The sequence below is a fragment of the Podarcis liolepis genome, assembly GCF_965112155.1.
Source record: "Podarcis liolepis genome assembly, chromosome: 8".
Taxonomy (NCBI): Eukaryota; Metazoa; Chordata; class Lepidosauria; order Squamata; family Lacertidae; genus Podarcis; species Podarcis liolepis.
This window is the reverse complement of record NC_139560.1, coordinates 87,498,374-87,517,593: the sequence shown is the minus strand read 5'-3', so window position 1 is coordinate 87,517,593 and position 19,220 is coordinate 87,498,374. Positions and strand designations below refer to the sequence as shown.

The following is a 19,220-nucleotide window of genomic DNA, read 5'->3' as shown; positions in this document are numbered from 1 at the left end:
TCTCCTTCCATGCACACCTTCACCTTCAGAGTGAGGGCGATGAAAAAGGCTTCATCTAGCATGACATAATCATATAGCTTCACGTGGTATCAGTATTTACTAAATGATTCCTGATTAGCTTCTGACTCTTTCAAGGGCAGGGACTGCTGAAGGAAGAATGGAGAAACATTGACTGCTTTAGATGTGAAAAAATAGGCACAGGGAACAGTAGAGGGTTGGTTTTTTGGTGGATCTTCCCACCTCTCTACCAGCAACTTTTGCATCAAAACCTAAACTTCATGACAATTTGGCAAAGCAATACCTTTAATTATCATTCTGACATGGGCTCAGTTCTCAGAAAGCAGCAATGTTTACATGCATTTATTAGACATTTTTAAATGAACATTAAAATAAAAACAAGTTATGAAAATTTATTTTAAAAGTTGATTTGTGTTTTAAAAATTCAGCCACCACAAGGAAATGCCCCTGCACAGCTCTTTTTCATTTCATTGTACAAGAGGATGTCCCTGTGGATTGTTGCATCCTTTTAATTCAATAGTTCAGTGGCTCTGCTTAATGGAAGGATGTTACATAACAAAGACATATATACTTACAGAACACTGCAATCTGAATGGCTTTGTATTAGTAGTGAAAGATGCAAACTCAATTGGGTCTGGGTGGGTGCCATCATTCCACTGAGCCAGCAGACTGTCATGATACACAGTCACACCAGCTCTGGACAGGGCTCTCTGGACAGCATTTTCTATTGCGTTGTTATTAAGAGAAGTAACATTTGAGCATAATGGAGGATGCACAAGATGTATGAGGCTGCCCTTAATTCCTAATGATAAGAGAGCTGCTATAGTAGTGTAAATGTCAATTGTATTCCCATAGACAATAACATTCCCTGGGAGGGCAGAAAAGAGAAAAAAATAATTTAAGACATATAATAAAAACCTTATTAGCGTAACTCAGATGATAATAATACTGAACTGATCTGTGACCCTCTTGTTGCTCTGATGCTATGAAGTAAACAATGTTACCTAGCAACAGTTGCTAGGATAATTTAGTGAAGACTCTACAGAATACATCCGACAAAGTAGCAAGCACGTAACACAGAATTGGACATTAATTATGCCTCCAGATTTTGAAACCCTTTAGTCTGAGAACCTTTTTTTTTCGGGGGGGGGGGGGCCTTTAGCAAGCTCCTTTACCCAGCCATTTCTCATCTTTTGTTTGGTTACAGTACTTTCAAATAAAAATTAAAAGTCCTGCAAAAAGGATATGGGGAATCGGGGGAGGGGAGAGAAGAAGAAGTAACATAGCTATCAGAACTCAGAGGATTCTCTCTCATCATTCTCTCTCATCAACCAGGAAAAAAAATGTGTGTTTCTTACATATCTACCATTTCCTCGTGTTTCTTTTCCTTGGTCAAATATAATGAAATCCACAATGGGCCGGGAACATTCACTTAAGGAGTTGGGGACTTGCTGTAGGAAAACCCAAAGAAACTGAAGGCCTGTCTAATAAATATGTATAGGGCTCATTCCAAGCAAAGTTAAGCTTTCTAGCATTATACTGTATTTTGGGGCGTAGGTCCTAAATAAAGTGTGAATGGGCTAGATGCACAGGAGAAATGAACAGGGAACTTATTCAGGAGCCCTGGTTAGCTGCAGTTGTTAGTGGTAAACTTGGGTTTGCTGCCTCACAATTTGTAAAGTGGTCCTTAATCCCACTTAATTTAAAACAAAAAGTTAGGCATGTAATTCTCTTTTGCCCATTGAAAGAAAGGGATTGCCATGTTCATAAGTTTCCATTATGCTCACATGGTGTACAAATTAGGGCTAACTCCTGATTAAAGAAAGCTTAGTCAATGGCCTGGTTTACTTCTGTGGAGGCTGGTCCATAAGAGCAAATGGGGTACTGCCCCATCAACTTAAGTTTGTCTTCAACCAACCCACACCTGCCTGCCTCTTTACTTATAAGCGACTCAGGGGGGTGGCCCTGGCTATCATCTTCCTCTTCCTTAGTCTCTGTGTTGCCCTTGCAGAACTCGGCAGGGAGATGGGGACAAAACCAGAATTAGTTGGCTCAGGCTATCATTGTCTTTGGCTCCATCTGCTGTTGGCCTCCTTGCCTTCTGCTGCACCATTCCCGATGGGCACCAGCCACCCCTGGTTTAGCTGATTTAGAAATTAAATGTGCATATTAATTAAAAACATATTTATGAAGCAAAAAGGCTTTATTTTTCAAGTTATATATTTATTATTTTACTTGTAAAATTACTATCCTGCCCTTCCTCCCAAAGGAGCTCCAGGCAGCAATGTTTGTATTACAGCAAGATTAATATTAGAATACTTTTTCTGTTGTATGTGTGAGGGGGGATGCCTCTTTGAGATGACACCCACCATATGAAGCTGTTATAAGCACTTGCATTAAAAATATTTTTTAAAAAATTACCATTTATTACCTAATTAAACAGGGGCACCCTTTTGGATGAGCAAAAAGTTGATTAAATGTAATTAGCATTTAGCTGGAGGTACAATATGAACTCCCTATGGCTGCTTTTCTTCTTTACAGAAAACTGATTCCTGATACATTTAAAAATATTCCAAATTAGAGAATGGTCAAAACAATTCCTTTCAGTAGTATTAAGTTTTCTAATTATTTTGTTGTGACAGTCCTGACACCCATGAGAATTGTCTGGGACTATTTTATTCACTGTTGGCAGTACTGTAGAGATGCTACAAAGCAATATTCATTTCAAATCCTACTATAAAATCAAAAGTAGTATTGAAGATATTCTGCTATGTTAACACTGCTGAATTAGGGTAAGTAACAAAGAAATAGTTTTGGAATTTGACCACAATCCAGTCCTTCATAAAAAGGCATGAGTGGTGTTGCTTTGGAGTTGCATTTTAAAAAAATATTTACTTCATACATATATCTCTCCAAAACAGTGTAAATTTTAACGAACATTTTATATTCTTTGTAAACAGCTTAGAAATTCTATTTACATTAAGCTGTGTACAAATAAGATAAATAAATAAGACTGTAGTTTTCTCATTTTCAGAAGAATCAGAGCCAGCAAAGATTGTACTGGATTTCTCACCATTCAGAACAAGGTGAAGAAAACAATTGTATATGTCTATGTTGTTTTATTCCAAAGAAGCCATAAGGTGCTAAGAAAGGAGGGTGAAATTCAACAGCCGATTTTCAGCAATGAAAATGGATGGCAAGTTTCCAGGTAGAATGATCTGGGTCAGTATTAGCTTCTGCAGGCCCTCTAGGAGAGCTCATTGCCAGCGAAGTCAGATGTTGTTCTGATAAGGTTCAAAACTTATTTGAACACTTACACCCCCAAAGGACTGGGGATTGCCAAAGCCCAACACAAGTGAAGTTTCAGGAATTTAAAGAGGCAGGGTTCTAGTTGTGAACCACAGAGGCACTCAAGAGTTTGGTCTCTGCTTTCTCTGAGGGAGACCTTCCACCTCCAAGAGGTATTTGGGGAGTCTCTCTTCAGACTCAGAGCCCAGTAAATTCTTAGACCTCAGCACAGAGATGCAAGACATCCTCCCAGCAGCTTACTTCTTTTATTGTGCTAGCCCAACGGTCACAGTGCTGCATCTGTGTGTGAGGTGGCCTTGAAAACACCTTCACCTCTATTGCTTTGTAATGATGACGGAAAATTATTTTAAAATATAAAATAACTTCAAACTTAATTCCCAGCTGGCAGCAGGTGCTGCAGGTGTTTGCTGGGGCCACGACACCCAGAATGCCTTGCTCTGGGGAAGAGCAAAGGATAGGGCAAGAGGTCAACAGAGTTCAGCAGAAGCCTTGCTGACTGGTTGATAGCTAGCAACATAGCAGCATGCAGAGGCAGACAGCAGGTTGGGTGGTGGGTTGGCTGGCATCCAAGCAGCCATAGGAGGAGCAACAGCAGTTGGGTGGCCAGCCAGCCAACAAGACATTGCCATGGAAGCAATGGTGGCAAGTGACCCTATGGACAGCAGATTGGGTACATGATGCTCCATCCATCTCTATAGGCCACCTGAGCCATGTGGCTCAGTGTGGCTCATGGTAGGGCTGCCCTTGCTTCACCTGTCAGCTGCAGTATGTGTTCAGGTTCATGTAAGAGGAGAGAGTTCCAAGTTGTTCAGTGCTCCGAAGACAAGAACCAGCACATTGAATTGAGCCGGAACCAAACTCAAACACCCAAGCCCCTATAAATCAGTCACACTGCTGCATTGTACACCAACGGAAGCTTACTGAAGGGAAAGCCCCACATAGTGCATTTGCAGATGTCAAATCTGGATGTAACCAGGGCATGTGTCACTATGACAAGATCAACATTAACAATTTAATGTTCTGCAGTAGTGAATAACACATTATGAGCATAAAGAGCCAGCATTTGCACCATAACACAGAGAACTATATTGCCAACCTGCTACAAATCTAAGTAACTTGACATGTCAGAAAAAGGCGAGCTACTGTATCTTAAATTGATTCATGCATAAAGCATCATAGGGCAGGATTGACCTAAACAGCCTTGTCAGCAGAAGTCCTGCACAAGGACTTCTGCTTGCACCACAGGGCTTTCCCCCTTCTCCTCCATATGTGTGCCTCACATTGGCTCGGGGGGGGGGGTGTCAGGAAAAACCCCAGAACTGTGCATGGGGAAAGTGGGGTGTGTGTCATTCCTTCTGGCAAGCAGGAATGCTTGTGCAGATGGAATGACAGGAAAAGCACAACACTGAATTCCACCCACAGAGCTGGGACTCAAAGGTCATCAAATCCAATTAGCTGAACCAAAGCAGGCACATCACCCTGTCTGTCTCCAACAAAAGGACCACATAGTCCTGTGTGCAAAATAGCATAAGCAAAGTGTCTCTCAGTTATGAACAAATGTGCAAGCAAGTCAAACAGAGAAAATATTGGAATGTTGGGGGGGGGGGAGCGTAGAGGGAAGGAAGGGATTCTTCTCTGATTGCTCTTCCCCAAAGGAATTAACACCCACACCACCAAGTATCTTTCTCTATGTGTGGCTGTTCCTGATGCTCAAGAAAAAAGGAAATAAGAAACCAAAGTTCTGGAAAGGAGAAAACTCCTCATTTTAATCCTCATGGACCAGAATTGAGATACCAGAGGGGGAAAAGCAAAAAGCAAGCCCCCTTCATCCAGTGAGGAAATTTTAGTGCTACAGTTGTTCTAGATAGAGTATTCTAGGGCTTTACACCTTGAACAGGTGGGAATTTGGTTAACATCCTTTTTGTCACTATCCATTATTGGACCCACAGTCTTCTTTAACTACAGTACAACAACACTCCTATTAGCATAAATCCTTTATTTTTGAAGGCAATTTAAATTTACGTTTACTTGCCACAAGACAAATAATGTTCTCTATGTGACCTCAAGAAATAATGTTTTCAATATATTATAAACATCCTATGTATGCCTTTTAGATAGTAATTGCAGAATAAACTACAGTGGTACCTCGGGTTACATACGCTTCAGGTTACATACGCTTCAGGTTACAGACTCTGCTAACCCAGAAATAGTACCTCGGGTTAAGAACTTTGCTTCAGGATGAGAACAGAAATTGTGCGGCAGCAGAAGGCCCCATTAGCTAAAGTGGTGCTTCAGGTTAAGAACAGTTTCAGGTTAAGAACGGACGTCTGGAAAGAATTAAGTACATAACCAGAGGTACCACTGTATATCAATCCAATAGAATCGTAATATTTTCCAAATATGCTTTAACTACATGAAAACATATTTGAGAGAAAAACTTTATTATTCAGAGAAGTTACAGCAATCATAAATAAAGCCCATTATAATGGATTTATGGCTTGCTATTAGATGCTCATGTCCCACTACTGAGAATCTCACTCATTTCCTATAACTGGGAATACAAAACTTTCATGATCTTAGAATCATAGAATCATAGAGTTGGAATAGACCACAAGGGCCATCGAGTCCAACCCCCTGCCAAGCAGGAAACACCATCAGAGCACTCCTGACATATGGTTGTCAAGCCTCTGCTTAAAGACCTCCAAAGGAGGAGACTCCACCACACTCCTTGGCATCTTAGTATGACCCGAATTCTTAGGCTTGCAAAAATCACATTAAAAAGAAAGCACATTAGCTGGAGCTACAGTTTCTGTGCTTCATGATGTATGTACAACAATTTCAAAGCTATAACATTCCTTCAAGCATGTTTTTAGAAGAGCTACAAGCTGCATTTGGGTAAATAGAAAAATAAGTGATCCATTAAAGCAGTTTCGCTTCTTGCATCCACCCACTTAGCATTATTGAAAATGAATGGAAACTTAAGAATGACCATTAGAATCAGAATTATAATAGCTATCTCCTGCTTAATTCTAACAGGGAAATCTAGTACAATAGGTAAAGGGAGGGTTCCTCCCAAGCCTGGAAGTCCCTGGTACAATGCATAAAGACTTCCTAGATCACTAACATAATGATTTTTATCCACACTGCCACAGACAATGAAGAAGCACATGACAAGAGTGGTCTCTTCTTAATGATATTCTCTCCCGGGCTGTAGTCTCTCCCGTCACGTCACACACCACCCTGGAAGTTCTTGGCCCTCTTAGGAGCAGCTTCTCATGGGGCCCAGCGGAACAGGGAAAGCTCCAGCACAGATGTGGTTCTTTGCAGTGGTAGCTCATGCCCATGGGGACTGGTGGGGCGCAAAGCAGGGAGGCCCATGGTAGGGGAAGCCAGAGTCATTTGTTGCTCTCCTCCTCTCTGTTGAGTTCTACGAAAGGCAACACTGAGTCTAAGGAGGAGGAAGCTGACAGACAGCACTTGTCATTAAGGTGGCAAGCAGGGCGGGGGGGGGGGGAGCTGAGGGCAAACTGATGTTGCTGCAGCAGTGCCCCATTTGCCCTGGACCAGCCTCCATATGTTCGTTGGCTCAGAAACTTCCTGCTGCCTATTTTTGGATCTAAGTAAAAGGCAGTGGCATAGCGTGGGGGGTGCAGGGGGGCCCGGCCGCACCGGGCGCAACATCTGGGGGTTAGGGGGCGCAAATCCATGGGGTAGGAGGCGCAAATTACTTGCCTTGCCCCGGGTGCTGACAAGCCACGCTACGCCACTGGTAAAAGGTAAACTATCCCCACCCCCAATGATTCAAAGCAGGTATTGACAGTAACAACCTATTTAATTCAATGCAGAAAGCATTATTTCCCCTTCCTTCTGACAGTGTTATATGGTCCTGACAGCCACCTCCAGTCACCAGTCCAGCTGCCGCATCCTGGATTAGTTGTAGATTCCAAGTCACCTTCAAAGGTAGCCCCACATAGAGCGCATTGCAGTTATCAAAGCGGGAGATAACCAGAGCATGTACCACTCTGGTGAGACAGGGTGCAGGCAAGTAGGGTCTCAGTTGGCATACCAGATAGACAGCTACCCTGGACACAGAATTGACCTGCACCTCCATGTACAGCTGTGAGTCCAGGCTGCGCACCTGGCCTTTCAGGGCACAGTTACCCCATTCAGGACCAGGGAGGTCCCCACACTCGCCCACCCCCTGTCCCCCAAGAACAGTACTCCTGTCTTGTCAGGATTCCACCTCAATCTGTTAGCCGCCATCCATCCTCCAGCCACTTCTAGCCACTCACACTGGACATTTGTTGCCTTCACTGGTTCTGATTTAAATGAAAAGTAGAGCTGGGTAGCATTTGCATACTGGTAAACACACAGCCCAAATCCCCTGATGTTCTCTCCTAGCGGCTTCAAATAGATGTTGAAGAGCATGGGGGAGAGGACAGAGCCCCGAGGCACCCCACAAGTGAGAGCCCCGGGGTCTGAACACTCATTCCCCCAATGCCACTTTCTGGACATGTCCCAGGAGGAAGGAGCAGAACCACTGTATAACAGGGCCCCTGGATCCCAGCTCCTCTAGACGGTCCAGAAGGATACCATGGTCAATGGTATCAAAAGCTGTTGAAAGGAGGAGGAGGAGGAGTTTGGATTTGATATCACGCTTTGTCACTACCCTAAGGAGCCTCAAAGCGGCTAACAATCTCCTTTCCCTTCCTCCCCCACAACAAACACTCTGTGAGGTGAGTGGGGCTGAGAGACTTCAAAGAAGTGTGACTAGCCCAAGGTCACCTAGCAGCTGCATGTGGAGGAGCGGAGACGCGAACCTGGTTCACCAGATTACAAGTCTACCACTCTTTCACCTGTGTTCCTAGCCTGCCAGAGATCACTGACCAGCATGGCCAAGGCAGTTTCAGTCCCATGATGGAGCCTGAATCCCGATTGGAAGGGATTCAAATGGTCCGCATCCTCTAGGCATGTCTGGAGTTGTTCAGGGACCACTTGCTCCATCACCTTGCCCAACAATGGAAAATTTGAGACTGGGTGATAGTTGGCCATAGTGGCCAGGTCCAAAGATGTTTTTTTAAAAAGCAGTTTGATAAGCGGGCCTGGGAAGACTCCCTTACAGACGGAAGCATTCACCACCCCACAGAGGCCATCACCCAGCCTTGCCCAGCTCACTTTTATGAGCCAGGATGGGCAAGGATCAAGGAGTGGTTGTTTCCACTCATCCAAGCAGCCTGTTACATCCTCAGTAGTAACAGATTGGAATTGATCCCATGCAACCTATCTAGACAGGACTCTAGCACTCTCCCACCCTGGCCCTGCTCCCACTGTGCAGTCCACCTCTTTCTGAATCTGAGCGACTATCTGCAAAAAAAATGCAAAATCATTGCAGGAGATCTTGAGGTCTTCACCAGGCCCTGATGGCAAAGGTAGTTCTGTTAGATTACAAACCACCTGAAAGAGTCTCCTGCTGCTGTTTTCTGCAGATGCAATAGAGGCGGTGAATAAAGTGCTCTCTGCTGTCACTATCACCACTTGTTAGGCTTGACGTTGAGCTCTAACCTGTGTTCAGTCCTATTCAGAATGATTTTTCTGCCAATGATACTCCAGCCATTTCAGCAATTGTTTCATCGCCCTCAGCTCTGGGGGAAATCACGGTGCCATCCGGGTTCTATGCAATCAGAGAGGGTGCTTAAGAGCCACAGTCAATAGCCCTGGTTAATGCTGCACCAGGGAATCAGCGGAAAGGCCATCAACATGGAATAAAACATCCCCTACCACTCTCTGGAAACCATTTGGATCCATTAAGTGTTGGGGATGGAACATCAGAATCAGTCCCACCTACATGCAGAGGGGAAGGGTCATGGAGAAGTCCAGTTACACTAGAAAGTGATCCAACTATGGCACTTATTTTGTTTCATTTTTACTGTGTGTGTTGGTTGAGAGCTCTTTGCTGCATAGTGTATTCAATAAATTTGTACATAGAAGTTTCTGAGACTATCACAAGCATCCCAATGGAAAGTGTTCTTATACTGGAGGAAGTCAGATATGCAGTGAAAACTATAGCATCTCCAGTCTCTTGGGGTATTCTCAGCAGAGTTTAATTTCTGCCAGTGGTCACCAGGCTTCAGCCCTGGCATATTTTCAATGTTTGGGCTCAGTCTTGAAACATAGTAAGTAGAAACAAAATTAAATGCTCCTGAGCAGAAAAGATATTAGCAGAAGGTGAGAGGGGAGCCTGGTCACCTGACCTCCAGTTCCTGAGTCACGGCTGCATACTGTGACAGGGGGGAGTCTGTGTGTTTCCAACTGCGGCCTCAACACTATCTTTCCTCTTCCTGTCCCAAGATGCAGCAGCAATGCAGGTGACCAAAGGTGGAGAGTATATTTTCTATCCACTCCTGAGGTACAGATAATATTTTCTTCACCACTGGGGCAGAGAGTCCCCATAGATCAAGTCTGAAGAGCCTTTCTATATTATATAGAAAGTTATTTCTGCTACGCCTCTGCAAGGAACAAGGACATCATTATTACAATGATGTGCTCTATGTGAAGATACCCTTGAAGATGACTCGGAAACTCCAACAGGTCAGATTACTGGCTGGGGTTATCTTTAGAACTCATATAACCCAAAACACCTGCATTGTTTGCCAGTTCAGTTCCAGGTCCAATTCAAGGTGCTCATGCTAGTGTTTATTTAAAGCACGATATGATTTAGACTCCAAATAATCTGAGAGATCACCCTCCTTCCCTACAGACCCTATTGGGTGTTAAGATCAGCCTCTTGATAGTTCCACCACTCTCAGAGGTTTGGTGGAAAATGCATTATCTACAGCAGCCCGAGCTGTGAAATTCCCTCCCCACAGAGGAACACATGACAACTTAACTGTAGAGTTTTCAGTGAATGCTGAAGATGTACTTTTTTACCCTGGCCTTTGATACCTGAGATATGTGTTTTCAGGACCCACCCTATTCATGTGACTGTAATTAGCTGTAACTGTTTTTAATAATGAATTTAAAATGGTTGTAACCCACCCTGGGACCTGCTGCCGAAGGGCAGGTAATTTAATACCCCATTCTATTACAACAACTGAGGAGATCTGTTTGCTCACAATGTAGAAAACTGCATGACACCCCACTGCATATGTATAATGATGGAATTCTCTGTGGATTGGCATAGGAGTTGGCAGAAACAGGTTTAAATGTGAAAACAGTCTCCTAAAGCACATCTATGCATCTTAATGAAGGGGCAAATGTGTGTCTATATTAACATAATGTGCATGGTACCAGTGGCACACAGCGTTGGCATACTTGTACAGAACATGCAGAAAGCTCCAAGTCCAATGAATCTGCTGTGCTTCAGATCTCATATTCTTTCCAGCATATTTTAATTTAAAAATGTTGTAAATAACTGCAAAACACATTTACCAATGAAATTATCTAATTTGTTAATTAATGATTAAGGCCAGACTCTGCTTATTTCATGAAATAATTATAGATATTTCCAAACAAATTATGGATTGTTTCAAGCAAAAAAGTATGATGGCCTCCCAAACTGACATGAAGTTGCAAATTAATGCCTAAAACAAATAATGGCAGATGAAGCATTTTTGCAAGGATTAATTAGGCTATAATTATATGCTGAAAATGGAGATACACTCAGCCAAAAAATGCATCAACAGCCCCTTTCCTCCTTACCTGAGGTATTAACAACTTTGTCTTTTAAATACTTCATTGCTATTAAGGCATCTTCATCGTCAGAAATAGCAAAAAGGTTGGAAGGCACGACTCCTGTATATCTTTGCCTATAGTTTGTTGAGACCTCCCTGTTGGTGAACAATTTTTTGATATCTGCACCAGTAGGACATGGGGCCTGTATTAACAGATGAATAAAAATTGCAGTATTATTGTTTGATTACATCAGTTTCCTCATGGATTTATTTTAAAAACTGTAGTGTACTTTTCTATCACATTAGCTAGGAAAAAGTAATGACTCTAGCAGCGGGTGCACACAACAAAGTCACCAAAAATGTGGGGAAGCTACTTGTATTTCTAATTTGCTCTGAAACATTGAAAATACGGTCTGGATGCCACCAGTGTGGGAGTAAGGGCCTCCATCTTCAGATATGTGCAGCACCCCAAGGAAGCAGGTAGTCCTTAAGACATTCCAATTCCAGGTAAATTAGGGCTTTAACAGTCAAAAACAACACTTCAAATTGTGTGGGAAAATAAAGAACTGCAATGGCTACCACTTTAAGATATGGTAACATAAAGCAAAATTTATGGGAACCAGACAGTAATCTAGCAGCTGCTGTATTCTGCACTAACTGTGGAATGCCCTCCCATCAGATATCAAAGAAATAAACAACTATCTGACTTTTAGAACATTTCTGAAGGCAGCCCTGCTTAGGGAGGTTTTTAATGTTTAATGTTTTGTCATGGTTTTAATATTCTGTTGGGAGCCGCCCAGAGTAGCTGGGGAAACCCAGCCAGATGGGCAGGGTATAAATAATAAATTATTATAACAATAACTGAAGTTCCCAAACAACTTTCATGGACACCCCATATAATGCATTGCAGCAATATAACCTGGACAAATGGAGGTCAGTCAATATCAGGTTTATTTTGGAAAAACTGCAGTTAGAGAGCCAGCTGAAGTTTAGTAAAAGGCACCTTGAACCATTTGTACCACTTGGGCGCTCACCTGTAGAAGTTTACCTAACAGAGGGATCTAGGAGGAATCTATCTCCCCTGCTCCAAACCTGGTCTTTCAAAGGATGTACAACTTCACTACATCCAAATCTCCATCTTGTCTGGATTAAGCCCTCCGTTTATTAGGCCCATCTTTAGCAATTGTATAGCACAAGAGCTACTCTGTGTGTGGACAAGCTCCCACAATTGGAGATCACCGTGACAACAAACCACTTTGAGGTTTTTGTGTGTGTTTTTTTAACAATTAAATGGTGTGTGTGTGTATTTGTTGTTGTTGTTTAGTCGTTTAGTCGTGTCCAACTCTTCGTGACCCCATGGACCAGAGCACGCCAGGCACTCCTTTTTTAAAAAAAATAATATTTATTACTTTTAAACCTTACAAAAAGGAGGGGGAAAAAGAGAAAAGAAAAAAAAAGAAAAAAGAAGAAAAAACAAAAGAAAAAACAATACAGTACTATGTATAAACAATACACAACACAACATTAACACATTAAACAAAACAAAAGCAAAAACAGTTCAAAAAAACACACACCATACCATCTCAATATCCTCTCTTTCATTCCCTTATTTCATCGACCTCCTCTCACCTCCCTTTTTGTATTCCATTTCCATTAATTATTTCAGCAAATCCTTTCCATCTTTCTCTATTTTCTGTCGTATAATTATCTTAACATATTTTTACCTTATTTTCCATTAATACTATAATCCTTATTTATGCTTAAATCCTTAAAACAGTTCTACTAAAGCCGTATAATTTCCTTCCAACATTTTTCTAACGCTCATTAATTTTACATTATTTCCATATATAGATTTTAAACTTTTTCCAATATTCTTCCACCGTCTCTTCTCCCTGGTCTCGGATTCTGCCAGTCATTTCTGTCAATTCCACATAGTCCATCAACCTGGTGATCTTCTGTCCGAGGCTCTTAACTCTTTTCCAAGTCCCTTCTGCAAGTCTTCTTCATATTTATACATGCAGTTTACTTTGTCTTCTCCTGATCTTGTTCTTATTTTCTTTCCTTTCATGCTGAAAAGTAGATCTTGGGGAAATTCCCACCTAGCAATGTTTTTATTCCTTCTCGACAAATCAACCAAATCTCCATAGTTAAAACTAAAATTCAAAAGATATTTCCAGTTGTATTTCAAAGTTCCTCCAAGTCTGGCGGTCCCCACAACTCCAGTCTCCTCCTGACCCAAGTCCAGGTCCCAAAGGTCAATAAATCTCTGCATGAAGGGATCTATCCAACTTTCCTTCTCCCGTCCAAGCGGGGCTCCAATCCTCAAAGTCTGACTTTCTCTAAATTCAGTCATAAAAGGCATCAACTTATAGTCATCAAATTGCATCTGTAAGGCTGGGGCTCTCTCCCTCTCCACTTGTACTACTTTAGATTCCACAACAACAACTTTCTCCCCCGCCTTCTCTTCAGTTTGCCATGTCAAAGTAGATCCCTGTATCAATTCCTGAGTAGTTTCTGTATTAATATTCACTCTTTGTCCCAAGTTAGTCACTTTTTGTTCCAAGTTATCAATTTTTATAATCATCACATCCGTCTTCCTATGGAGCTGTTCCATTGAGTCATTAATCTTACATAGCGCAACCACTAAGGCTTCTTCTGTCAACATTCTTAACGGTCCAAGGTCAATCCCAGATTCTCACAGTCTTATCTTGCAGCTGGAAATTCCCCCAGCTCAGCTCATGTAACAATTTCAAAGGCTTCCTCTAGGGGGAAACAATTTCTATTTGTATCAATCCTTTAAGCACAGTTCAAGCAATAAGGTTAGTTTCAGTTTTCAATTACTTTCACTCCTTTTTAAACGCAGAAGGAGACGATGGAAACAATGTATTTCTCTTCTTTAACTTACTGTCAACAAATGATCTATTCACAGTCAATGAGCATATCCAAAACTTTAGTCTTACTAGCAGCCCGTTTCCAGGTTCAGAGAGGTGGTAGTTTGACTTTTTTCACTCTCTCCTGCAGGCTTACACGGTCTAAAAATTCCCCCCTCTCCTCCTGCTTCCAAGGGGGGTTTGCTGATTTTAGCCGATGGAAGTTTAATCCTTTATAAAAAGCTTTCCAAGACTTTAGCTTGCAGCCTTTTTGCTTCAGTCTATTTACAAAAGGGGAAGGCGGACTTCCTGTTTTGAAGCCTCCCTGTTTCGATGCCAAATTTGAAAATTTGAATTTCCAATTTTCCATTCTACTCACGGGTAGTTGTTTAAAGTCCAATTGTCCAACAAGAAAAAGTTAGCGCTCTCCGGCAACAGCAATGCGGCTTCACTCCGCCAGGCACTCCTGTCTTCCACTGCCTTCCGCAGTTTGGTCAGACTCATGTTTGTAGCTTTGAGGACACTGTCCAATCATCTCATCCTCTGTTGTCCCCTTCTCCTTGTGCCCTCCATCTTTCCCAACATCAGGGTCTTTTCCAGGGAGTCTTCTCTTCTCATGAGGTGGCCAAAGTATTGGAGCCTCAACTTCAGGATCTGTCCTTCCAGTGAGCACTCAGGGCTGATTTCCTTCAGAATGGATGCGTTTGATCTTCTTGCAGTCCATGGGACTCTCAAGAGTCTCCTCCAGCACCATTATTCAAAAGCATCAATTCTTCGGTGATCAGCCTTCTTTATGGTCCAGCTCTCACTTCCATACATCACTACTGGGAAAACCATAGCTTTAAGTATACGGACCTTTGTTGGCAAGGTGATGTCTCTTGTCTAGGTTTGTCATTGCTTTTCTCCCAAGAAGCAGGCATCTTTTAATTTCGTGACTGCTGTCACCATCTGCAGTGATCATGGAGCCCAAGAAAGTAAAATCTCTCACTGCCTCCATTTCTTCCCCTTCTATTTGCCAGGAGATGATGGGCCCAGTGGCCATGATCTTCGTTTTTTTTGATGTTGAGATTCAGACCATATTTTGCGCTCTCCTCCTTCACCCTCATTAAAAGGTTCTTTAATTCCTCCTCATTTTCTGCCATCAAGGTTGTGTCATCTGCATATCTGAGGTTGTTGATATTTCTTCCGGCGATCTTAATTCCGGCTTGGGATTCATCCAGTCCAGCCTTTCGCATGATGAATTCTGCATATAAGTTAAATAACCAGGGAGACAATATACAGCCTTGCTGTACTCCTTTCCCAATTTTGAACCAATCAGTTGTTCCATATCCAGTTCTAACTGTAGCTTCTTGTCCCACATAGAGATTTTTCAGGAGACAGATGAGGTGATCAGGCACTCCCATTTCTTTAAGAACTTGCCATAGTTTGCTGTGGTCAACACAGTCAAAGGCTTTTGCATAGTCAATGAAGCAGAAGTAGATGTCTTTCTGGAACTCTCTAGCTTTCTCCGTAATCCAGTGCATGTTTGCAATTTGGTCTCTGGTTCCTCTGCCCCTTCGAAATCCAGCTTGCACTACTGGGAGTTCTCGGTCCACATACTGCTTAAGCCTGCCTTGTAGAATTTTAAGCATAACCTTGCTAGTGTGTGAAATGAGTGCAATTGTGCGGTAGTTGGAACATTCATTGGCACTGCCCTTCTTTGGAATTGGGATGTAGACCGATCTTCTCCAATCCTCTGGCCACTGCTGAATTTACCAAACTTGCTGGCATATTGAGTATAGCACCTTAACAGCATCATCGTTTAAAATTTTAAATAGTTCAGCTGGAATACCATCACTTCCACTGGCCTTGTTATTAGTAGTGCTTTCTAAGGCCCATTTGACTTCACTCTCCAGGATGTCTGGCTCAAGGTCAGCAACCGCACTACCTGGGGTGTACAAGACATCCTTGGGTGTACGAGACATCCATATCTTTCTGGTATAATTCTTCTGTGTATTCTTGCCACCTCTTCTTGATGTCTTCTGCTTCTGTTAGGTCCTTACCACTTTTGTCCTTTATTATGGTAATCTTTGTACGAAATGTTCCTTTCATATCTCCAATTTTCTTGAACAGATCTCTGGTTTTCCCCATTCTATTGTTTTTCTCTATTTCTTTGCATTGCTCGTTTAAGAAGACCTTCTTGTCTCTCCTTACTATTTTCTGGAAATCTGCATTCAATTTCCTGTATCTTTCACTATCTCCCTCGCATTTTGCTTGCCTTCTCTCCCCCGCTATTTGTAAGGCCTCGCTGGACAGCCACTTTGCTTTCTTGCATTTCCTTTTCATTGGGATGGTTTTCGTTGCTGCCTCCTGTATAATGTTACGAGCCTCCATCCATAGTTCTTCAGGCACTCTGTCCACCAAATCTAAATCCTTAATTCTGTTCCTCACTTCCACTGTGTATTCATAAGGGATTTGATTTAGATTGTATCTTAACGGCCCAATGGTTTTTCCTACTTTCTTCAGTTTAAGCTTGAATTTTGCTATAAGAAGCTGATGATCTGAGCCACAGTCAGCTCCAGGTCTTGTTTTTGCTGACTGTATAGAGCTTCTCCATCTTTGGCTGCAGAGAATATAATCAATCTGATTTTGATGCTGCCCATCTGGGGATGTCCATGTGTAGAGTCGTCTCTTGTGTTGTTGGAAAAGAGTGTTTGTGATGACCAGTTGTTCTCTTGGCAGAACTCTATTAGCCTTTGCCCTGCTTCGTTTTGAACTCCAAGGCCAAATTTGCCAGTTGTTCCTTTTATCTCTTGATTCCCTACTTTAGCATTCCAATCCCCTATAATGAGAAGAACATCCTTCTTTGGCATCATTTCTATAAGGTGTTGTAAGTCTTCATAGAATTGGTCAATTTCAGTTTCTTCAGCACCAGTAGTTGGTGCATAAACTTGGATTACTGTGATGTTAAAAGGTCTGCCTTGGATTCGTATCGAGATCATTCTATCATTTTTGAGACTGCATCCCAGTACAGCTTTCGCCACTCTTTTGTTGACTATGAGGGCCACTCCATTTCTTTTACAGGATTCTTGCCCACAGTAGTAGATATGATGGTCATCCGAACTGAATTTGCCCATTCCCGTCCATTTTAGTTCACTGATGCCCAGGATGTCAATATTTATTCTTGCCATCTCATTTTTGACCACATCCAACTTACCAACGTTAATGGTTCTTACATTCCAGGTTCCTGTGCAATATTTTTCTTTACAGTTTTGGACTTTCCTTTCGCTTCCAGGCATATCTGCAACTGAGCAACCTTTCGGCATCAGCTCTGAATCTACTTGTGCTTGTCCTCCGCTCTTCCTCAGTAGCATGTTGGGCGCCTTCCGACCTGAGGGGCTTATCTTCCAGCGTCATAACTTTTATATGCCTGTTGTCTTTGTCCATGGAGTTTTCTTGGCAGGGATACTGGAGTGGCTTGCCGGTTCCTGCTCCAGGTGGATCACGTTTGGTCAAAACTCTCCACTATGACCTGTCCATCTTCGGTGGCCCTGCACGGCATAGCTTATAGCATCTCTGAGTTATTCAAGCCCCTTCGCCACAGCAAGGCAGTGATCCATGAAGGGTGTGTACACACACACATATAATTTGTTTAATCATGTTATGTTGATCTTTGATTTGTATGACTACTGAAAGAAACTTTGCCACGGCCACTGTGATATTATTGGACTTGTCATCCAGAAGATATTTGATATAGTAGGCTTCAGATTGACCTGGCCAATTTGCCAATAGTGGTTTAATCAATAGTTCCCAAGCTTGATCATACTGTCCGCAATGCAATAAAATATGCCTCATGCAGTCAACGTCCTGAGAGCATACATAGATCCTATTTTGATAAGGGATACTTCTCAGTTTGCCGTTTAAAACTTCTGATGGGAATATATTTAATCTGGCTTTGGTGAAAAGACACTGATATGTTGGTACAGACAAATGTCTAAGATATGCAGGTATCTGAAACTCGAACCCATAGTGAATTCCTACTGCTAATGGGCCACAGATAACATGAGATTGAGATCGGAGATCACTATGTGATATGTCCCAGAGCCTTCGCCTCAGAGATTCAAGGGCGGTATCATTGCCCAGATGGTACAGGAGAGAAGGTGGCATACCAATCAAAGTGGCTTTTCTAACCATAATTTTCATCCATAAAGCTGCTAAACTCCTTGTTGTTTAGGTATGGAAGTAACCCCTTCCCTAGGCCAAAGACTGAGATCTTGAGCCAGTATCTCAGGGCAGCCCACGATGCTTTAGTTGATAGAGGACATTCACCTGTCTTTAAAAATAGTATTGCATTTGTTTCCAAGACTTGGAATGATGGGATAAAAGACCTAGGTACCAGAAGAATTTGGTCTGCTCTAGTTTGTGACCATCCAGTACTCATTTACTCGGGGAGAATCTCTTCTCCACCAGCACTTTTGATTTTTCATAATTGCTGGATAACCCATTACCAGAACAGTAGTCTGAGAATTTCCTTAGTTGGTAGTGCAGGCCAGGTCTGGTTTGGGAGAGGATGGCCGTGTCATCCGCATACAACAAGAGAGGGGTCTTTCTCGTCCCTATTTTTGGAAGATGGCCATCAGGGTCCATTAAGCTTGCCTCTAAGTCATTCAGAAACAAACTGAACAAAGTAGGGGCCAAAATGCATCCCTGTCTCACTCCCCTTTCCTAAATGGTATGTAAATTTTGTTAAGTAAAATAGTTCAGATCCCTGAGCCTCAACTAACTTTCACAGGGATTCTGAGGAACTGAGGCAAATATTGATGGCAACAGATGGAAGTTCTAAGTCTTATTGACAAATTAAAAACTGGCATTGCACTGAGTCTAGATGGCATCCACTCAAGAGTTCTTAAAGAACTCAAAGATTGATAGACTTACCAAGCATACAGAAGAGCAAGTCTTGCTGAAGTAGAACCAGCATGACTTCTCCAGGGGCAATTTTGGTTTCCCTAATATTTTTTAATTATTTGAGAATGTCAACAAACATTATAGAGGTGATCTAGTTGACACTATGTACAGCACTTAGATTTTCAAGAAGCTTTTGACAAAGTACTACACCAAAGACTTCTGAGAAGCATAGCAGCCATTGAATAAGAGGAGAGGTCCTGCTATGGATCAGAAATTGGTTAAGGAACAGGAACCAGAGAATAAGAATATGTGGGTAATTCTCTCCAAGGAGTAATGTAGAAAGTGGAGTCTCCCACTACTTTGTAGTGAATGGAGCATGTGAGGGTAATTAAAGTCACCCATTACTCAGAGCAAATATCAAGAAGAGCTGTTTTATAGTTCTGATTCATTTCAGCAGGGCCTGTGAAAG

General features: G+C 42.3%; 1 protein-coding gene across 2 annotated transcripts in view; it reads right to left on the bottom strand.

Annotated features, from left to right (window-relative positions):
- CFAP61 (cilia and flagella associated protein 61) overlaps nucleotides 1-19,220 on the bottom strand; it is a 139,340-nt gene that overhangs the window by 22,428 nt on the left and 97,692 nt on the right. For both annotated transcript variants that reach the window (XM_083519052.1, XM_083519053.1), the window contains 2 exons: nucleotides 11,026-11,200; nucleotides 594-886 (listed from right to left, as the gene is read on the bottom strand). In XM_083519052.1, coding sequence (XP_083375178.1) covers nucleotides 594-886; nucleotides 11,026-11,200 — 468 coding nt within the window. The remainder of the gene's footprint in view (nucleotides 1-593; nucleotides 887-11,025; nucleotides 11,201-19,220) is intronic.